This window comes from Apodemus sylvaticus, chromosome 3 (genome assembly GCF_947179515.1).
Source record: "Apodemus sylvaticus chromosome 3, mApoSyl1.1, whole genome shotgun sequence".
NCBI lineage: Eukaryota > Metazoa > Chordata > Mammalia > Rodentia > Muridae > Apodemus > Apodemus sylvaticus.
This window is the reverse complement of record NC_067474.1, coordinates 170,844,289-170,866,301: the sequence shown is the minus strand read 5'-3', so window position 1 is coordinate 170,866,301 and position 22,013 is coordinate 170,844,289. Positions and strand designations below refer to the sequence as shown.

Below are 22,013 nucleotides of genomic sequence, written 5' to 3'. Positions count from 1 at the left end.
CCCTCCCAGTCTCACCAGATTGGTCCTATGCCGATTTCTTCTTACCAGGCTTAAAACCCTGGTCCTTCTGATCACTACTAACCTTTGATCACAAACCAGATATCCTGTATCCAGGGACCAAAATGAGATGGAAGTGGGAAGGATGTCTAGCAGTGCCCAGTGAGTCAGGCACGATGGTAATCCCATCACTCAGAAGGCTAAGTCTAGATGAAGCCACCTTGGCCTTCATAAAGAGCCACCATCTCAAAAATAATACAAACAGTTCAGTGGGTAAAAGAGCTTGCCACATAAATCAGACATACAAATGGAAGGAGAAAGCTATAAAGGTATCCTCTGACTTCCACACGTGCTGAGGCAGTTCTGGGATAAAGGCTGAAGTGCCTTATCAATGAGAATGGGTAGAGTGTGGCCTCCACTCAACCTGGGAAGAGGCCAGATGGCTCCCTGTCATCTATGACAAGTGCACTGTTTAGACTTCAGTAAAGGCCCCATGTGGCCCAGTAGTGGCTGCCTTCCTGGAAGATACCACAAGTACCTCTTCTAGGATTTGTGGGAGGGTGCATCAGCCTGAGTTAGGTGTGTGAAACTGTTGGCCTATGCCTTGGCCTGGGTGCCATAGAGAAACTTAAATAAGGGGCTCCCCAATACCATCTTCATTTAAACTCTCTAATGAAGAAGGCAGCTATGAGCAAAAAGAGCAGGGGCCCAAACATAAAGGTTGAAACTGATAATCAGGCCAACAAGAACACAATCTTAAACCATCTTGTATACAAAGCAATTGACTTGGTAAATAGTTCATGAACAGACAACTGGGCTATGGAGGCAAACTGAAGCCAGGTGTTCCATGAGGCTATTGGGGTTCCTGATACCTACCCATGCCTCTGCTCCTCCCTGTGATATCTCCTTCTGCCTGATAAGGAAATCACTACCATGAACTCTGCCTTCTGGTCACCCCAGCTTAGCACTGCAGTATTCAGAGGCATCTGAGATGTCTGTGAAAACAAGACACTGAAGGGCTTCCTTCAACTTTCAAGGAGCCCTTGTGGCAGAAAACTGGAGGCTGCTGTTAGGAGCTCTGTTTAGGTAACACAAAGTCCCCAACCCAAAGGATGGGACTGTTTCCTGTCACCAGGCAGGAGGAAAACACTGCTCAAAGAGGAAAAAGCTTCAAGGTCCCCTCACAACCAATCTTCCTGCTAAAGCAAGAATTTGGAGTTATACACGGTGGTATATGCCTATAATCCCAGGACTCAAAAAGCCAGGCAGGGGAGTTGCTATGAATTCAAGTCCAACCTGGTCTATATAGCTAATTCCAGGCCTTCATAAACTACCAGATGAGACCTTTTCTTTAAAAAAATCAAAACCAAAGGGCTGGAGACATGGCTCAGCTGTTAAGAACATCTGCTGCTAGCCGGGCGTGGTAGCACATGTCTGTAATCCCAGCACTTTGGAGGCAGAGGCAGGAGGATTTCTGAGTTCGAGGCCAGCCTGTTCTACAGAGTGAGTTCCAGGACAGCCAGAGCTACACAGAGAAATCCTGACTTGGAAAAAAAAAAAAAGAAAGAAAGAAAGAAAGAAAAGAAAGAAAAGAAAGAAAGAAAGATCAGCTGTTCTTCCAGAGGACCCAGGTTCAATTCCTAGCACCCACATGGCAGCTCACAACTGTCTGTAATTCCAATTCCAGTAGATCAGCCTGTGCACAGACATAAATTCAGGCCAAACACCAAAGCACATTAAAAAAAAAAAAAATCAGCTGGGTGGTGGTGGTGCATGCCTGTAATCCCAGCACTCTGGGAGGCAGAGGCAGGCAGATTTCTGAGTTCGAGGCCAGCCTGGTCTACAGAGTGAGTTCCAGGACAGCCAGGGCTATACAGAGAAACCCTGTCTCGAAAAAAATCAAATCCAAAAAACAAAACAAACAAACAAACAAAAAACCCCATAAAACTTTGGAATTTGGAGAGCAGTTAAGCTACATCTAAAGGAGCCTTTCTTGTTTGTGGGACTCATGGGTGAAGATAAATTTGCCTGTTATTTCCTGCTTTGGTTACTGCCCAATGCAGGAATGATTAGGCAGCTCTGGACACTGGCTTGTCAGAATGTCCAGTTAGTGCTGGGAGGGACAACTGAAATAAACATAATTCCAATTCTGTACTATTCAGTTCACCTAATAAGCAAGCTAGGGCTCCCTTTCCCCAACTTTGGGCCCTGGTCCTACCCTAGACATTCATTAAGACATCTCTTGGGGCAGGATCTCTGGGAATTCTGGGGCCACAATGGCTCCCTCCTTCCCAACAGCCCCTAGTCCTATTTATTTCCTCTTTAAAAGATTCACTTATTTATTATATGTTAGTATAATTTATTTATTATATGTAAGATTCATTTATTTATTATATATTTATTATATGTAAGACTGTAGCTGTCTTCACACACACACCAGAAGAGGGCATCATATCTCATTATGAATGGTTGTAAACCACCATGTGGTTTCTGGGATTTGAACTCAGGACCTCTGGAAGAGCAGACAGTGCTCTTAACTGCTGAGCCATCTCTCCAGCCCCCCTAGTCCTATTTCTTGCCCAGCCTGGAAAAGCAATTTAAGTAAAGGCCACAGTTGTTTTCTTGGACTTCCTCCATTTCCTGCAGGCCACATGTTCAGGCCTGATGGGATAGCTGGTGACTATACCTTGGTACATACTCTTTGAGAAAGGATGGATGGAGATGTGACAGAGGTTGAGGGGTGCAGAGGCCTATACCCAAATTCTGACATATACACAGATGAGAGGACTTGAGTGAACAGGAATATAGGGTGCAGGCCTCAGTATCCAGAGATGGGGCCTGGTGGGTGGTTCGGTGAAGCAGAGTGGTCCAGAGGCAGTTCTTAGCCCTGAGACATTTTGTGGCTTGCAGACAAAACATTTCCTTCCCCCACAGGCCTAGGCAAGCACAGGAAGAGGGTTCTGGGACCAACAAATAGGAAAACACACATACTGTTTGGCCATGCTGAACCCAGGACCTGGATATGGACCCTGAGGTCATGATAACTTGTCTAGGGCAAAGGAGTTAGTAACCTGAATTCTGAGCTGCTAAGTGCAGGCCCCTGCCTCCAGCTCTCTTCTCTGCCTGGAACCTCACCTGGGGGAAGGGAGTTCCTGACATCATGGGGAATCTTCCCAGCAGATGGCACCCAGGGACCCACTATCCTGAGACTCAGCTCTTCCAGCACCTGCTAGGTAAACATCTCACACCTGTGGCAGCAGCAGCAGGGGCAGGCGCCCAGCTCTCAAAGTTTCCACGGAGTCCAGGCTCCTTAGGGTTCTGGCTAAGGGGCCACAGGATTGTTGCTGGCACTTAGGTTTTCCCAGACTCCTGTCTACAACCACAACCCTGCTAGGCCCAACAGGTGTATATAGATGGAATGTGTACCTGGAAGTGTCCCTCTACACCAGGAAACTAGCTGTCACTAAATAAGACTATACTATCAGAGCCATTTCCAGTGGGCAGAGGGAGGCCATCTACAAGCCTTGCCTGGCCTCTGGAGCCTACAAGTTGCAGGGTGTAACATGAGTTTACAACGGGCCCAGGACCCCTAACAGTGGGTCCTGTTCATAGAGCCCTGAATTCCCCTTAGGCTGAAGATCTGTATGCCACATTCTTTCTAACAGAAAGTCACCCCAGTTTACCAGATTGACCCTCCCTGAGGAAGCTTCCTGGTTATAGCCTTCTAGTCTCAGAGAACCCACACTTGATGTCCTTACCTGCTCGCCTCACCACACCCAGCTCCAGGTACAGAGGTCTCCACAAAGAACCTCTACAGGTCTCACTGACTTAATCAAAAGGGCAAGAGAGCCTTTAAATATTTCTATTGACTCAGTTCCCCAATTTTACTTTACCTTGTCTTTTTTTTTTTTTTTTTTTTTTTTTAATGTGGAAAGGGCTGGAGAAATGGCTCAGCAGTTGTAAGCACTGGCTATTCATCCAGGGGACCTGGGTTTGGTTTTCAGCACTCATACAGTGGTTCATAACCTTCTGTAACTCTTAATTCTAGGGGAATCCAACACCCTTTTCTGGCCTCTATGGACACCAAATATACCCAAGGTGTATATACATACATACATTTTTTTGAGAGAGAGATTTCTCTGTGTAGTTCTGACTGTCCTGAAACTCAGAGATCCACTTGCCTCTGCCTCCTTAGTGCTGGCATTAAAGGCTCATGCCACCACTGCCTAGCAAAATGTGCTCATTGTTATTTATTTATTTAATATTTGACCGTGTCTCAAGGCCAGCCTCTAACTCACTTTGAGGTCAATGATGAGTTAGAGCTCCTAATCCTCCTGCCTCTGCCCTCTAAAGCTGGGATTAAAGGATATAACACCACATCCATTTTTTTAATTAAAAATTTGAGACAGGATTTTTGTTTTTGTTTTTTTGTTTTGTTTTGTTTTTTCCCGAAACAGAGTTTCTCTGTGTAGCTCTGGCTGTCCTGGAAACTCACTCTGTAGACCGGGCTGGCCTTGAACTCAGAAATGCACTTGCCTCTGCCTCCCAAGTGCTGGGATTAAAGGCATGCCCCACCACTGGATTTTTGGTTTGGTTTGGTTTGGTTTGGTTTGGTTTGGTTTGGTTTTGCCTCCCAAGTGCTGGAATTCAAGGAGTATCACACCAACAATAGCTTCGAGACAGGATCAGAGTTGGCTTAGCTTTGAGCTCATGATTTCTCAGCCTCTGCCTCTCTACTGCACCCACATCTCTATCCTTTCTGTCCTGCTGGTCTCTTGATTCCCACCCAGTGGGCCCCATGCTAGATGTGAAGTCAGCCTTCAGGAGTTTGTCCTCTCCCTGCTAAGGGTGCCCAGCCTGAGGGAGGGCCCTTCTGCTTCTTCTTCTTTTTTTGTTTTGTTTTGTTTGTTTTGTTTTTTTTTATTTGTTTGTTTTTCGAGACTGGGTTTCTCTGTATAGCCCTGGCTGTCCTGGAACTCACTCAGGCTAGCCTCAAACTCAGAAATCCGCCTGCCTCTGCCTCCCAGAGTGCTGGGATTACAGGCGTGCACCACCACTGTCCGGTGCCCTTCTGCTTCTTCCTCAGGCCAGCTGACCTTTTGCCTCATGCCTGAGTCTGCTCATCATGCCAGTGGCATTGTCCCAGGCCTCTCTGCCTGAGACGGGAGCAAGAACCCATCCCGAGCTCAACAGTACTAGGAATGAAAGTCGCTGAAGCGCCTCCTCACACCACTTCTTTACCCAGAGCCATCTAAGCCTTGTTCAGCCACACTTGACACTCAGGCTAGACCCTGTTGTGCAGGCTCCAAGGCAAGAAGCAGTTAGCAGTTTAAGCTTCTGTAGAGCCATCCCTGATGCTAAGCCTCAAGCCCCAGGCAGCACCCCAGGGACTCAGCCCACACATCCTTGGCAGGACCTGGATCCTGCAGGGGCAGCTTCCTCCTGAGTGGCCTCTGGGGTCCAAGAGCTGTTTATCTAGAATCTTGTCCCTGTGGTTCAGTCACCTACCACCTGGGAGATGATGCAAGGTTTGCCGGAAAGAGGCAATGAGGAGAGGCAGGCAAGGGGGAAGAGAGAGCTATGGCTCCAGGCAGTTGCATAGTGCTGTGCTTTGGGAGGACTGATAGTTGGGGCTGGAATTGGTGTTTGGCCTCCAGCTGTAAGGTATGCATGCTGGAGCCAGCACCATCCATCCATAGCCTTCAGGTACCTTTCTGGGGAGGCTGGGCCAAAGGTGCTTGGTGTTTTGAAAAACAGCCCAGGAGGTCATGAAGGGAGCTAGAGCCCTGGAGCTTCTCTCTGTGACGTCCCTGTGAGATGGGTTGGGCCCTGCTGCAATACCTCTGGGGCTCATTCCTAGACCTGCCCTGAGTCCTCTGTGGTTGGCCCTATGACTAACTCAGACTTCTAATGGTCTCCTATTCTGCCTCCTTTGCCCTTCTATTGCTCTCTGAAGTTTATTTTATTATTTTTTTGGTTTTTTGAGACAGGGTTTCTCTGTGTAGTGCTGGCTGACCTGGAAATCACTCTGTAGACCAGGCTACTCTGGAACTCAGAAGTCTGCCTGCCTCTGCCTCCCAAGTGCTGGGATTACAGGCATCTGCCACCACACCCAGCTTTATTTTTTATATACTTATTTTTTAGATAGGGCCTCACTATGTAGACTTGGTTGGTGTGGAGCTCTCAGAGATGTCAGCCTTTGCCTCTGAAGTACTGGGATTAAAGATGTGTGCCAGCACAGCCAGTCTACCCTTTGGGGTCTTTCCTCTTCCTCCTCTTCCTCCTCCTCCTCTTCTTCTTCTCTCTCTACTCTCTGTCCCTCTCAGTCATCAGTTTCTCTATGTATTTCTGCTGCTCTTCAACTCACTATATAGACCAAGCTGACCTCGAACACACAAAAATATGTCTGCCTTTGGCACCAGGGTGCTGGGATCAAAGGTGTATGCTATTGCTTTCCTTCTTTGACTTCTAGAAAAGACTATATATATACATACACACACACACACACATATACATATATGAATATACATATATGGAATATATATATGGAAAAGCACTCCAGCCCTGCAGTGGGGACAAGAGTAGATGCCTTTGATTCAACACTGACTGGGTGTTCTCGGGGTCCTATTGAACCAAGGTTCATGTTCACTTGCTGCCTAACCTGCCCACCACAGCTCGCAGATGCTGCCTTTCAGACCAGAGCTCTATAAAGAAAGAATACATGGGCTGGAAAGATGATTCGGCGGTTAAGAGCACTGACTGCTCTTCCCGAGGTCCTGAGTTCAAATCCCAGCAACCATAAGGTGGCTCACAACCATCTGTAATGAGATCTGATGCACTCTTCTGGTGCATCTTAAGACAGCTACAGTGTACTTACATATAATAAATAAATCATTGGGCTGAAGCAAGCGGGCCCGGAGCAAGAAGGAAGAAAGAATACACGCACCTGCACTGGTTTTACTCCCCAGTCTCAGTTTTCCTTCCATACTGTAGAGATGTAGACAGGACGGAACTCCCTGGCAAATGCAAAGGCCACTTCTACTCTATGGCTGGCCACAATGGACTTAAGGTGTAGAGCAGTCTATGCCCTCAATTCCTTTGGACAGAATAGCTCTGCTGCACATTTAAGACAGAAAAGATCAAGGGCGAGCCCTTCCCTGTCCCATCGTAGAATTCAGGGCGTTGGGCTGCTCAGTTGAGCCTGAGCCAAGTTGAGGCTGGACAGAGCAGAAAGTACAGCATAGTACTGCCTATCCAAGGACTAGGTCCAGGCCTGTTGGCTTGCCTGGTGGGAACGCGGCGACAGCATGCCCAGAAGGCTGTTTGCAGGGATTGTTAGTCGGAAACTTGGCTCTTGCACAGATTGGGGTTAGAGTTCTGCATGTGTCCCCCTCTCCACCCCTTCACCCCGAGTTAGCATCTGCTCCTGCGGGACTGTAGCTGTCGTCAGGCTTTGCAGGTGATGGAATTTGAGATGGAATTTGTCTATCTTGTTCTTTACAATTGTGGAAACCTGAAAGTGATACTTACAAGACAGTGTTTCGTAAACAGAGCGTCCCACCCCCGGTCTCCAACCCCAGCTTTTAGTCCCACCAGATTCCTAAGAACCCTGGCCTCCACACCCGATTGCGAGTAGTGCTTGAGCGCCTCCTGGTGGGATCAAGCAGAACTTCTGAACTCTGAGCGGCGCCGCTCACGGACTGGTTGAAAGAAGGTGGGGCTAAAAGTGGAGCTGAGAAGGAGCTTGGCATGATTGACATGGACAATGTCAGGACCCGGCCTGAGAGAAACGTCCATCTGGGCCCAGTAACACCACTCCCTCCCCTCCCCCCACAATTTTTTTAGTGTTTCTTTTTTTTCTTTCATTCTTTTTTTTTGGATTAGATTTTTCAAGACGGTTTCTCTGTATAGCCCTGGCTGTCCTGGAGCTCACTCTGTAGACCAGGCTGGCCTCGAATTCAGAAATCCACCTGCCTTTGCCTCCCAGAATGCTGGGATTACAGGCGTGCGCCACCACCGCCTGGCCAGGTATGTCCCCCCCCCCCCCCCAGACAGGGTTTCTCTGTGTAGCCCTGACTGTCCTGGAACTCACTCTGTAGACCAGACTGGCCTTGAACTCAGGAATCCGCCTGCCTCTGCCTCTCAAGTGCTGGGATTAAGGGAGTGCGCCACCAGGCCCTGCCTTTTTTAGTGTTTCGAGACAAAGTTTCATGGTGTATCCCTGGCTGTCCTGGAACTCTGAGACCGGGCTGGCCTGAGAATCAGAGATCCGCCTTTCTCAGCCTCCTGAGTACTGTTATTAAAGGCAAGCTCCCAGTGCCAGGCTCCCGGCTCCCCGTAAGGGTCTTAAGAAGCTGACCTCGCCTTACAGTGTGGGGCACTCTTGTACCAGAACGCAAAGGCTTTCAATTCAGCTGTCCACCTAACCCCTCAGAAACATTAAGAAGAGAAAATCTTAGCAGGCCTGCTGGAGAAGCCTGAAGTCTCTATAATCAGGAGATGGAGAGAAGGGAGATTACAGTGTTCAGCGACAGCCTGGGTACAGGATGAAGTTCAAGCTCAAGAAAGTAAAGATGAATTGCGGGATAAGTGGCTCAGCGATTAAAAGCATCTGTTGCTCTTGCTAGAGGACCTAAGTTCTCTTTCCAGCATCCATGTGATGCTTAACAACACAAATACAGCTCCAGTTCCAGGGCATCTGAGACCCTCTTCTGCCTCCCTGGGTAGCAGGCATCAACGTGGTGCACATAGGAAAGTAAAGGTAAATATTCTTTTTTTTTTAAAGGTAAGAGGCTGGTTCAATAATTTAGAGCACTAGCTGCTTTTCCCGAGAACCGGGGTTCAGTTGCCTGCACCCACGTGACAGCTTACAAGTGTCTGTAGCTCCAATTCCAGGGGATCTAGCCCCTTTACAGACATACATGCAAACAAGACACCAATGCACATAAAATAAAAAATCTTTAGGGGAAACAAAAAGAATAAAAAGGACTAGGAAATGGCTGTGCACTCTTTGAATCCCAGCACTCGGGAGGCTGAGGCAGGCAGATCTCTGGGTTCAAGGCCAGTCTGGTTTACAAAGCAAGTTCCAGGACAGCCAGGGCTACATGGAGGAACCCTGTCTCAAACCAAAACCAACCAACCAACTAACCAACCAACCAAACAAACAAATAATTAAAAGGAGCTAGCTCTGGCTGACAATACATTTCCTATATTCTGCACCACCTGTCACTTCTGCTTCACTAAAATGTGGTTGAGCCTCAGCCTGGTCTGTCAGGGATGAGGACAGAGGCCACGTCTGGTGACTGACACTTCCATCCAGTTCTCTTTGGATGCAGGAAGATCCACTCCTGTGATAGGTGGGAAGTGTGGAGACTTTGAGGAAGTTGGTGAATATTTGTTTCAATGCAAATTGTTTGCTGTGCTGGATATAGATCCTGGAGTGTCATGCATACTAGATGGGTCTACTACCACCGAGCTGGTAACCTGATGAACTGTTGTAGCTGTTTTCAGACATACCAGAAGAGGGCATCAGATCTCATTACAGATGGTTTTGAGCCACCATGTGATTGCTGGGATTTGAACTCAAGACCTTCGGAAGAGCAGTCAGTGCTCTTAACCACTGAGCCATCTCTACAGCCTGAGGAAAATCTTTTTTTTTTTTTTTTTTTTGAGACAGGGTTTCTCTGTATAGCCCTGGCTGTCCTGGAACTCACTCTGTAGACCCGGCTGGCCTCGAACTCAGAAATCCACCTGCCTCTGCCTCCCAGAGCGCTGGGATTACAAGTGTGTGCCACCAATGCCCGGCTGAGGAATATCTTTATCTTGGGTGTTTACTTGAAACTTCCAGAACTATGGTCCTAGTAGTGGGGGGAGGGGAGGGGAGGGGATAGGCAGTAGGGTGGAAATCATAGACTGTTGGTCAACAGCATTACTTACCTGGAATTTTTTTTTTTTTTGGATTTGGTTTTTCGAGACAGGTTTTCTCTGTGTAGGCCTGCCTGTCCTGGAACTCACTCTGTAGACCAGGCTGGCCTCGAACTCAGAAATCCGCCTGCCTCTGCCTCCCAGAGTGTTGGGATTACAGGCGTGCACCACCACCGCCCGGCTACCTGGAATTTTTTTGACCTGTGACAGGCAGATTCAAGTTTCATGACTCCCTGAAGCTTACATGAATTTTTCTTTTAATTAGGACTGGACAATTTTGATTCAAATGTAAATTCATTAAAGACCTTATGTAGTAACTTCTTTTTTGTTAATATATTTTTATTGGGTATTTTCTTTATTTTCATTTCAAATGTTATCCCCTTTCCAAGTCCCCCCTTCCCGTAGATCCCCCCATTCCATTGCCCCCCCCTGCTTCTATGAGGGTGTTCCTCCACCCACCCACTCCCACCTCCCTACCCTTGATTCCCCATCACTGGGGCATATATTGAACCTTCATAGGACCAAGGACCTCTCCTCCCATTGATGACTGACAAGGCCATCCAGCCCTCTGCTACATATGCAGCTAGAGCCATGTGTACCCCTTGGTTGGTGTCTCAGTCCCTGGGAATTCTGGGGGTGGGGGATATGTTTGGTTGGTTGATATTGTTATTCTTCCTATGTGGTTGTAAACCCTTTAGCTCCTTCAGTCCTTTCTCTAACTCCTCCATTGGGGACCCTGTGCTCAGTCTAATGGTTGGCTATGAGCATCTGTCTCTGTATTTGTAAGGTTCTGGCAGGGCCTCTCAGGAGACAGCTATATCAGTCTCCTTTCAGCAAGCATTTCTTGGCATCCACAATAGTGTCAGGGTTTGGTGACTGTATCTGGGATGAATTCCCAGGTGGGACAGTCTCTGGATGACCTTTCCTTCAGTCTCTGCTTTATACTTGGTCTCCATATTTGCTCCTGTGAGGATTGGGTTATCTCACTCAGGATGATATTTTCTAGTTCCATCCATTTACCTAAGAATTTCATGAATTCATTTTTAATAGCTGATTAGTACTCTTGTGTAAATGTACCACATTTTCTGTATCCATTCCTCTGTTGAAGGACATCTGGGTTCTTTCCAGCTTCTGGCTATTATAAATAAGGCTACTATGAACATAGTGGAGCATGTGTCCTTGTTATATGTTGGAGAATCTTTTGGGTATAGCTGGATCCAATACTATGTCCATAGATAATACTATGTCCAACTTTCTGAGGAACCACCAGATTGATTTCCAGAGTGGTTCTACCAGCTTGCAATCCCAACAACAATGGAGGAGCATCCTCTGTCTCCACATCCTCACCAGCATCTGCTGTCACCTGAGTTTTTGATCTTAGCCATTCTGACTGGTGTGAGGTGGACTCTCAGGGTTGTTTTGAATGGCATTTCCCTGATGACTAAGGATGTTGAACTTTTTCTTTTTTTTTAGGTGCTTCTCAGCCATTCGGTATTCCTCAGTTGAGAATTTTAGCTCTGTCTAACTTCTTGAGTTCTTTGTATATTTTGGATATTAGCCCTCTATTAGATGTAAGATTGGTTATTTTCCCAATCTTTTGGTTGTCATTTTGTCCTATTGACAGTGTCCTTTGCCTTACAGAAGCTTTGCAATTTTATGAGGTCCCATTTGTTGATTTTGGTTTTAGAGCATAATCTAATAGTGGTCTGTTCAGGAACTTTTCTCCTGTGCCCATGTGTTCAAGGCTCTTCCCCTACTTTCTCCTCTCTGAGTTTCAGTGTATCTGTTTTTATGCAGAGGTCCTTGATCCACTTGGACTTGAGCTTTGTACAAGGATATAAGAATGGGTTGATTTGCATTTTTCTATGTGCTGACTACCAGTTGAAACAGCACCATTTGTTAAAAATGCTGTTCTTTATTCCCACTGGATGGTTTTAGCTCCTTTGTCAAATATCAAGTGACCATAGGTCGTTTCCCTAATTTCTTTCTCAGCCTGTTTATCCTTTAAGTAGAAGACTACTGATTTGTTTGAGTTAATTTTATATCCAGCCACTTTGCTGAAGTGGTTTATCAGCTTTAGGAATTCTCTGGTGGAATTTTGGGGTCACTTAAGTATACTATCATACCATCTGCAAATAGTGATGTTTTGACTTCCTTCCTTTCCAATTTGTATCCCTTTGATCTCCTTTTGTTGTCTAATTGCTCTAGCTAGAACTTTAAGTACTATATTAAATAGATAGGGAGAGAGTGGGCAGCCTTGTCTAGTTCCGGATTTTAGTGGGATTGCTTCAAGTTTCTCTCCATTTAGTTTGATGTTGGTTACTGGTTTGCTGTATATTGCTTTTACTATGTTTAGGTATGGGCCTTGAATTCCTGATTTTTCCAAAACTTTTAACATGAAGGATGCTGAATTTTGTCAAATGCTTTTTCAGCATCTAATGAGATGATCATGTGGTTTTCTTCTTTGAGTTTGTTTATGTAGTGGATTACGTTGATGGATTTCCATATATTGAACCATCCCTAATCCCTGGGATGAAGCCTACTTGATCATGGTGAATGATTGATTGTTTTGATGTGTTCTTGGATTCAGTTGGCAAGAATTTGAGTATTTTTGCATCAGTGTTCATAGGGAAATTGGTCTAAAGTTCTTCTTTGTAGAATCTTTGTGTGGTTTAGGTATCAGAGTATTTGTGGCTTCATAGAATGAACTGGGTAGTGTTCCTTCTGTTTCTATTTTGTGGAATAGTTTGAAGAGTATCAGTTATTTGGTCTTCTTTGAAGATCTGATAGAATTCTCCACTAAACCTTAATGCTGAGCCATCTCTCCTGTCTTGATCTTCCCCCCGCCCCCCACAGACAGGGTTTCTCTGTGTAGCCCTGGCTGTCCTGGAACTCACTTTGTAGACCAAGCTGGCCTCAAACTCATAAATCCACCTGCCTCTGCCTCCCAAGTGCTGGGATTAAAGGCATTCTCTACCACTGCCCAGCATTCCATGCGTATCTTAAAAGAGTCAAATCAGCAGCTTGGTTCGATTAGGAGAAGCCAAACACCTGGGAAGGAGGCTCTCCCTCCAGGGTTCTGAGCACCAGGTGAATGAAAATGAAATCAAGTTCACTCCTATTGTATATATGAGGGAGAGCAGAGCCAGAGGATCTGGAAGAGCTCAGAAACATGACTGGTGAGGGAAGGGTAAGAGGTAAGGACGCAGTTTGTCTGGGGGAAATCTGGGGGAAGATGGGCTGAGCGGGCAGTTTTGACAGTTCAAGTTACCAGTGTGAACACCTACAGTCACCAGAGAAGAGTCCCAGTGAGGCCAATTTTGTTGGCCTGTAGAACACCTGTAGGGATTTTCTTAATTAACTGATGAAGGAGGACCTAGTGCACTTGGGTGGCACCTTTCAGTAGTTAGGGGGTCTAAAGTGTATAAGAATGGAGAAACTGAGTTAAGCACAAAGGACCAAGTGAACATGTGTGTGTTCCTTCTTCTGCTCTTGAATGTTGATGAGATATGAGCTATCTCAAGCTTCTGCTGCTGACCTCCCCACAGTGATGAACTGAAACCTGGAACCGTGTGCCAAATTAAACCCGTTTCTTCCTTGAACTGCTTTTTGTTAGGATATTTTATCTTAAAGACAGATGAAGCTAGGATACTGGGTCTTTGTCTTTGAAAGCACCAGGGCCAGGGAGTACTGGGCTCTTCCTGTTGTATATATATCCTCCCAAACTTCTGGGATCCATATAGCTGTATTCAGAAAATTCACAGCATGCTCTACAGTAGGGGATGCCTTAAGGCTCCTGGAACACACTGTTCCTTAGTCTTTATGGCTCTTGTGAGTCTGGTCTCTTCCCTTGTGTGACCTTCTGGATTAGAGAGACATTTTACATACACACACACACATACACACACATACCCCTGTCTCTCTCATACATAAATGTTGGGTAAGGACAGTGACTGAGTTTAAAATGGGTCACATGATTATGGAGGCTGGAGAGCCAGGGAAGATCTAATGTTGCATTCTTGGCCTTCATCTGCAGGCAGATAGAATTGCTCCCCACCCCCAACCCCGGCCTTGGTCTTTTCTCTCAAGGCCTTCAGCTGAATGGACCAGGCCCATCGGTTATCTGCTTTTCTCAAATCCTACCCATTCAAATGTTAATCTTATCTAAAAAGTATCTTTGCATGTTTCCTTACAGAATTATTCACAAGAACAAAAAACATTTCAAATGTCTGCTGATATATGAAGAACCAAACTCTACATATAGTGGATGCTGTTAACCTATAGAAAAAAGTTCTGTTTTGAGGCCAATATGCTACTTGGGGACAGCAAGGTGGCCCAATAGGTAGCTCACTACCAACTCTTACAACCTGAGTTTGATCCCTGGAACCCACACAGTGGAAAGAGAGAATTAACCTCTGCAAGTTGTCCTCTGGTCTCCAAATGTGCACTGTAGCACACATGTGAACACACACATGCACACACACACACACACACACACACATACACACAGGAGATGGGTCAGATGCTGTGCTAGCTTTTCCTTTCTTCTTCAATGATCAGAAGCTATAAAATGATGGAAAATGAAGATTTATTGTTCTCTTACCTGGATGCACTAGGCACAGAAGTCAGCCAGCATGAAAAAGAGAAAGAAGATGAAGATTTGCCTGTTAGGGGCTAGGGCGAGGATAGAGTCACAGCCGGGAAGAGAACAGTGTTGGAGGCAGGGGAGAGGTGAGAATGTTGTCTTGGCTCTGACTTGGGCTCCAGGAATGGACAATTTGAGTGTAAATCATGAAGTCATCAAGATTTCAGGACTTCAGAGCTATAGTCTAGCTCTGTTGGAAGATAGTAGTCTGGGATGCAGGAAACCAAGTCTATTATTCACAGCTGTGAGCCACAGTCAGATAAGAGATGGGAAGTATGGCTGCCTAGGACCATGAGGTCATCCTTCTGTAACCTTCTGCCTCCTCTCTGTGACTCTGGGCTCTAGGTGGGGTGACTTGTGTCTGGATACTGTGATTTCCCTTACTATGTACCCTTGGAAGAAGGCATTAAGTATACAGAGAGTCCCTGTCTTAGTTAGGGTTCTACTGCTATGAACAGACACTGTGACCAAGGCAAATCTAATAAAGGACAACATTTAATTGGGGCTGGCTTATAGGTTCAGAGATTCAGTTCATCATCATCAAGGTGGGAACAGGGCAGCATCTAGGCAGGCATGGTGCAGGAGGACCTGAGAGTTCTATATCTTCATCTGTAAGCTGTTAGTGAAAGACTGACTCCCAGGCAACTGGGGTGAGGATCTTAAGCCCACACCTACAGTGACATACCAACTCAAACAAGGTCACATCTACTCCAACAGAACCCATACCTACTATTGTGCTACTCTGGGGGTCAAGCATATACAAACCATCACAGCCCTCAACCCTGGGGGAAACAAGTACAGATTACAGCCAGGAGGAAGGATTAGGATGACCCTCCCACCACATTAAACCCAGAGCTGGCCCCTCCCACAGTCAATGTCCTGATGTCTTCTGGGAGACAGGCCCACCACTTGGTGCGTGAGTACACACACACACACACACACACATACTCACAAAAATGTGACAATTTTTTCTTTTAAGTTTTTAAGTTCAGAGCTGAGAGATAGCTCAGTGGATTAAGAACACCTAGATTCGGGAGCTGGAGAGATGGCTCAGCAGGTAAGAGCACTGACTACTCTTCCGAAGGTCATGAGTTCAAATCCCAGTACCCATATGGTGGCTCACAACTATTCGTAAAGAGATCTGATTCCTTCTTCTGGTGTTGGAAGATAGTTACAGTGTACTTACTTACATATAATATGATAACTAAATATTTAAAAAAATTAAAAAAAAAAGAACACCTAGATTCCACTGCGGGGAACCCCACTCAAGGCACAAGACTTTAGCCTCTGCAGCTGGCCTACTTTGAACAGGGAGCATCCTGCAGCTCTGGGTATTCTGGTAGGCTGGGCTGTGGAGAACACTGAGTGCCACATATGCTTAGAGTCATCAGACAGGCATGGGACAGGTGGGCCAAGGTCATAAGTAATTTTGGCAGCCAACAGTCTAGGCTCTCAGTACATAGGGTCTGAAATCTGCAAGCATAAATCTTTGAGTGCTGCAGTCTCTCCCCAGCAGGTCTTCTGCTTCTGCCTGGGTGGTATTGGGGGTCAGCACCACTGCCTTGTGGTTTGCTACTCTCAGATAAGAGGGGCTGGTACACATCTGAAAAAACACAATGTGTAAGCGGGCACAGAGTATTCTAGTGTTTCTGTGGCACCTTGCTACTTCCTAGGGAGTTGCCCTTGCTGTTCGGAATGTTTCTCAAGAAACCCCAGAATAGTCTCCAACTGCCTGGAGGCAACCTGCCAGCCTCACAGTGCTGGCCACAGGCTGTGCCCATGTTTCTGATCTAAGCTGGGGACCTTTAGTTCCATCTGTGCATGGTAGCCAGGATCCTTAAGGCACTTGTTCAGTCTTTGTACCTTTGTAGAATGTTTGCCAAGTCTTGGCAGTGGGATTGGCACTGAGTGTATGTGGGTCCAGCCAGACTAAAGCAAATGGGAAACTAGCCTATTGGGCTGGGCCTTTTACAAGAAATTTCCCAAATAAGTGATCACAACCTTTAATGAGGGTCCTCACAGCAGAGCTTAGAGCTTTAATCTACCAAGCTATCTCCCCAGCCCTGAACTTAAAAAATTATCACATTTATATTTATTTATTATTTGTGTGTGTGTATGTATGTGTGTATATGGCTGTGTGTGTGTGTGTGTGTGTGTGTTCACATATGTGGAGATACAGAGTTAGATTACGAGATGGGAACAACAGATCTGGCATTGGCTAGCCCTTCTCTGCCCCTCTGCTACTAGCCCTTAGCACTCATCTTCAGGGTGAGTGAATGCCCAAGCTGAGAAAGTTCAGGAAGTGGCCCTGACTGAGCCTATCCTGAAATAGGACTGGCAGGACTTTCTAACCCTAAAAGGATTTTGGAATCTGTATCCTGGAAACCCTAGGTAGTTGAGCCTAGTTAAGACCTGGCTAGCCCCGTGGTCCAGCATGCTCTGCCCAAAGCAGCCCAGAGTTACTTCATTTCTTTTTGGCCATCTAAGGCACATTGTAAGGTGGCTTCAGCACCCAATGGAACCTCTTGTGGACCAGCTGGGTGGGTTGGGGAGGGGATGTAGGCAGGGCTGCAGACAGAGAATACACCCAAGGTGTGAGGGCTGCTTGGGAGCCTAAGGAGAAGCTTTGAAAGCCTAAGGAAGGAAACTTTCACTGACAACACTTCCCTCCTCCAGGTCCAGCCGGGGTAAAGCGCCCCTTGCTGAATGCCTTCATAGGGACCTGCTGCCACAAGGTGTGAAAGGATGCTTGATTGCAGCTGGGGTGGTGGTGGCACACTCCTGTAATCCCAGCACTCTGGGAGACAAAGGCAGGTGGATTTCTGAGTTCAAGGCCAGCCTGGTCTACAGAGTGAGTTCCAGGACAGCCAGGGCTATACAGAGAGACCCTGTCTTGAAAAAAATAAAATCCACAAAAACAAAATAAAATAAAATAAAATAAGGATGGTTGATTGCTGAACTGTCCCTTGAAATGCTCCTTTGCAGGATGTCCCAAGACCTGCTGGCAGGGAAGCCTTTACCTGGGAACCTTTACCATGGCCCTGTTGCACACCTCCTTCCCCCATGCTAGTTTCCTGTGTCCTTCACCTGGTCTCATCTGGTATACACTGCTTTGACCCTAGGGTTTGTTACATAGATTTATTTAGTCCCTGATGCTACCTCACAAGGCTGGCCTGTGGCCTGGCTCTTGTGTGCCTGCCTGCCTGCCTTCGTCTGGCCTTCACCACCGCGCCACCCTCTGCTTGACATATTCTTGCTTCTGTCAGGATTACACTCCCAGTGAAGCTCACCACAGGCCTGCTTGTTCTTAAACACCTCCTCTCAAGTAAATGTTTCAGTCAGACTCTACTGTTGTTCATGGTCCCAACCTGGAGGGAAGAGGGGGGCCTGGGTAAGGGAATGTGAGCACACTCTGAAATTGAGATCATTTCTCTCTGACCCATGGCCCTTCCCACTGTCCAGAAATGGGCTCTAAACACCAGCAGGAAGAGCAGAAGGACACCCCCCCCACACACACACATATACATATGCACTAACCCTGCCTCTTTACACTGGGGTGGCTACTTAAGGCCTGCTGGACGCCCTATGGAGCACTAGAGACCATGTTTACATAAACTTTATTTCCCCCTCAAAGGGCTGACATGCCAGTGGGGCTTGAGCTCCCAAGATCCAGGCTCCTTCGAGGTCTAGATCATCCTCTGAGGGTCTGCTGGGCCCCGGATGGGTGGAAGGGATGAAGAAGGGGGGGCCGATATGGGGGCGGGGCAGGCTGGCTGGCCGGGCATTGCATAGCAATGAGGCCGAGTCTGCAGCAATGTGCTGGATGGCTGGCCTTCCCAGGGGAAGGATGACACAAGTGGGGTTCTTTGGTCCTAAGTGCCAGGAATCCAGGCTATGGTTTAATGGCTCTGGAAGAAAGAACTCCCACCCTTTTCAAATAGGTGCGACTAGGGTCTCTGGGTGTTGGGGCCTGGCTCCTGGGGCCTTCCAGTGGTCTCTGGCTCCAAGGCCTCAGGCAGAGAGCTGGTTTTCTCAGAGGGAGCTGCTGCTTCTTCCCTGGCTTTTACCATCTTCACGGCTTCATCATAGGAGGGCGGCAGCTCAGAAGCATACAGGCTGTAGGTGGGGGGGACCAGAGAGTCAGCGTCTGGCTCTCCAAAGTACAGGGGCAACTGCATGCCCAGCGGGTACTGCACAGAACTGTAGGCTGCAGGGAACAAGAGTGGGTTTATTGAGATGGCTTGGCATTCACCCCACAGTGTCCTCTGCGCCCCCCACCCCCAATGCTCGCTAGTGGGTTCCAGACACTCACAGGTCACGGTGCTGTGGGCAGGGCTGTCGCTGTCCATAGAGATGACTGTCCCATCGCAAGGCTGCCATGCTGCTGGCGTGTGTGTCTGGGTGTGTGGCTGCTTCCTGAGGCAGCAGAAGCGTACACAACTGGCTGTGACCCCACACAGAAGCATCAGGAGTATGGCCAGCAGGATAAGCCTGGCAAGGAAGAGCAAGGATCTACCACTGGACTGGCCTTCGGTCAATGGGCACCTGCACCTGGGGGCCAGTTGTGCCTAACCACCCAAGACAGGATAACCGACAAGTGAAAAGAAAGTAAGAGAAGTCTTTCCATGCCAGATGCTTCCTGAGCTGGGTTCAGGCCTCAGGAGCCTATGCCTGCACTGGTCTCTTCCAGCTGGGGCCAGTCCTGGCTTGACTCTCCGGTACTGGCCAGGGGTGGCCTTGGGTTCACTCCCAGGACACACTGTCCCCAGGCAACTGCACAGCCCTTGTGCCTTCTGCTGAGGATAATCGGGTCTGGTTTCCAAGGCTGCCTAGGGCTCAAGTGCTCTTCAGACAGCGTAGGGGGAGTTGGGGGCAGCTGATGCAGTAGGTGAGGCAGAAGGGGTTCTGGCGGTCTTAGCCTAGGTCTACCTTCAGAGGAACTGTCGGACCAGAGGGTTGGCATGTCTGTTTCCACTTACCCCACATGCCATAGGCTGCTCCAGCGGGCCTGGGGTGGGCACCTGCGGGGACAGCGGCACCTGGAGCAGGTGGGGTATCTGCTAGCTCACTCCACCGCTCCAGTCTTTCCCAGCACAGTCCAAGTTCTCCCTCTCCCCTTGGCCCCCAGCTACTTACTGATCTGAGGGCTCACAGTTGCTGTCCGCGGAACCCAGGGTCACCTGTGGGGACAATGCTGAGCCAGATCAGGGCGGGACAGAACTCGGGGCCGCCCCTCATGCCCTAAACCCGCTGCTAGTGAGGCCCAACCCACCTGCGACAGGGGTAGGAGAGGCAGCAGCAGCAGCAGGATCCCACGTGTGGCTGAGGGCCCCGGGGCCATGTTCCGCAGACCGAGCGGAACTCAGTCCAACACCGGCTCAGTTTATGAGGCCCCGCCCCTGGGCCCGTGTCAGCTGAAGGTCCAGGGTCACGCCCACCTTGGTATGCTTCCCTCCTTGCTCCCTGCTCTCCGTTTTTGTTTTTTCCAATATAAGTTTGAGAGAGCATGTTCGCACACACACATGCGCCCCATCCATGCCTCTCCCTCCTTGTCATCAAGGATCAAGATCTTTCAGTGTGAGACCTAGGAGGGGATAGAGCAGTACTCGGGACATGGGTCTGTCTTGTATCTGATTGGTGCCTCACCCAGCCACCTGAGTCCCCAGTCCCCATCCCCACCCACAAACCTGATCTCCTGAAACTTGCAGTCTGGGCTGCACTGGGTTGTGGCCTTACAGGATAAGTAAATGCACCCTCAAGCTCCACAATTGGCTAGGTAAAAAGGAACGGGGATTTACACCATTAATATGCCGGGCCTTCCAAACCACCGTTCAAGGACATTTGCTATGGACTCCTAGTCGTTGCCTCTGGGGAATGGCCCATTTGGTCTGGAGCTACTGAACCACTTCAAACAGAACAATTTCCAAAAAACATTTGGCTTTAAAGGTTGCATTCGTTGGGAACCACCACTCCTCCTTCAACCTGCAATGCCTGCTTCTTCTTCTGCTGAAGTGGCTGCTTCTTCCTGGAGAATCTTTTTTTTTTTTTAATTATTTATTATATATAGTACACTGTAGCTGTCTTTAGACACTTCAGAGTCAGATCTCGTTACAGATGGTTGTGAGCCACCATGTGGTCGCTGGGATTTGAACTCATGACCTTCTGAAGAGCATTCAGTGCTCTTAACCACTGAATCATCTCTCCAGCCCTGGAGGATCTTCTTAATCATCCTCCTTCCAGGCTAAGAACAGCGCCAGCTGCTCTGCGCTCAGCTACCAGGAGACTATTAGAACACTAGTGATCAAATCGCAGGAGGTGGTCAGCACAACCAGGCTGGTTAAGGGACGATAGGAGGTGTAGCCGCCCTCTCTCCTACCTTTTATTTCTTTACTGTGTACATACCTGCATGAATCTTGGGTTTCTCCCTCAATGAGTAGGAGTTCTACAGCTGTGCTATGCACTTGGGACCTGTGCCTTGCCTCTCTCATGAGCTTAGTTCCTATGTTGTTTCTGTCCTTTGCTCTGTCTTGGCTGTGCTTGGTACCATAGGGCCAGCAATAGGAAGAGTAGGTGTCGAAAGTACAGTGTGAGGCTGGGATCAGAGCCTGGAGTCCAGGAAAAGAGAAGGCTCTGCTCTTGCAGAGAACCTGGATCTGTATAACCAGGGCTGGGATCAGAAGGAGGTGGCCTGCCTAGGGCAGTGCCTTCTCTAGAGCATGACCTCATGAATGGTCCTGCCTTGTCCACTCATCTGGCCTGGAATCACAGCAAGGGTTTGCGGTCATAAGTGGTCAGCTACCATCAGGAAAGCCAAAGGCTTGGGCCTGCTACCTCCAAGGTCGATGAGCAGGATTCCTTCAAAATGCTGCTTTTAAGATCGATGTGTTCTGTTCAGGAACTTTTCCCCTGTGCCCATATCCTCAATGGTCTTCCCCAGTTTCTTTTCTATTAGTTTCAATGTGTCTGCCTGTTTGTTTGTTTGTTTGCTTGTTTGTTTATCTTGGCTTTTCGAGACAGGGTTTCTCTGTGTAGCCCTGGCTGTCCTGGAACTCACTCTGTAGATCAGGCTGGCCTCGAACTCAGAAATCCACCTGCCTCTGCTTCCCAAGTGCTGGGATTAAAGGCATGTGCTGGCTGGTTTCGTGTGTCAACTTGACATGGGCTGGAGTTGTCACAGAGAAAGGAGTTTCAGTTGGGGAAGTGCCTCCATGAGATCCAGCTATGGGGCATTTTCTCAATTAGTGATCAAGTGGTGAGGGCCCCTTGTGGGTGGTATCACCTTTGGGCTGGTGCTCTTGGGTTCTATAAGAGAGCAGGCTAAGCAAGCCAGTAAGAAACATCCCTCCATGGCCTCTGCATCAGCTCCTGCTTCCTGACCTGCTTGAGTTCCAGTCCTGACTTCCTTTTGTGATGAACTGCAATGTGGAAGTGTAAGCTCAATAAACCC

General features: G+C 47.9%; 2 protein-coding genes across 2 annotated transcripts in view; both read right to left on the bottom strand.

The window, feature by feature from the left end:
- Positions 1 to 22,013, bottom strand: part of Gnb1 (G protein subunit beta 1) — a 268,388-nt gene that overhangs the window by 70,524 nt on the left and 175,851 nt on the right. The window lies entirely within an intron of this gene.
- Positions 18,221 to 19,917, bottom strand: Tmem52 (transmembrane protein 52). The gene is made up of 5 exons (XM_052178358.1): positions 19,839 to 19,917; positions 19,703 to 19,746; positions 19,546 to 19,587; positions 18,879 to 19,057; positions 18,221 to 18,773 (listed from the first exon to the last, which is right to left on the bottom strand). The coding sequence occupies exons 1-5, from the start codon at positions 19,905 to 19,907 to the stop codon at positions 18,514 to 18,516; spliced, it is 594 nt and encodes a 197-aa protein (XP_052034318.1). The 5' UTR covers positions 19,908 to 19,917; the 3' UTR covers positions 18,221 to 18,513.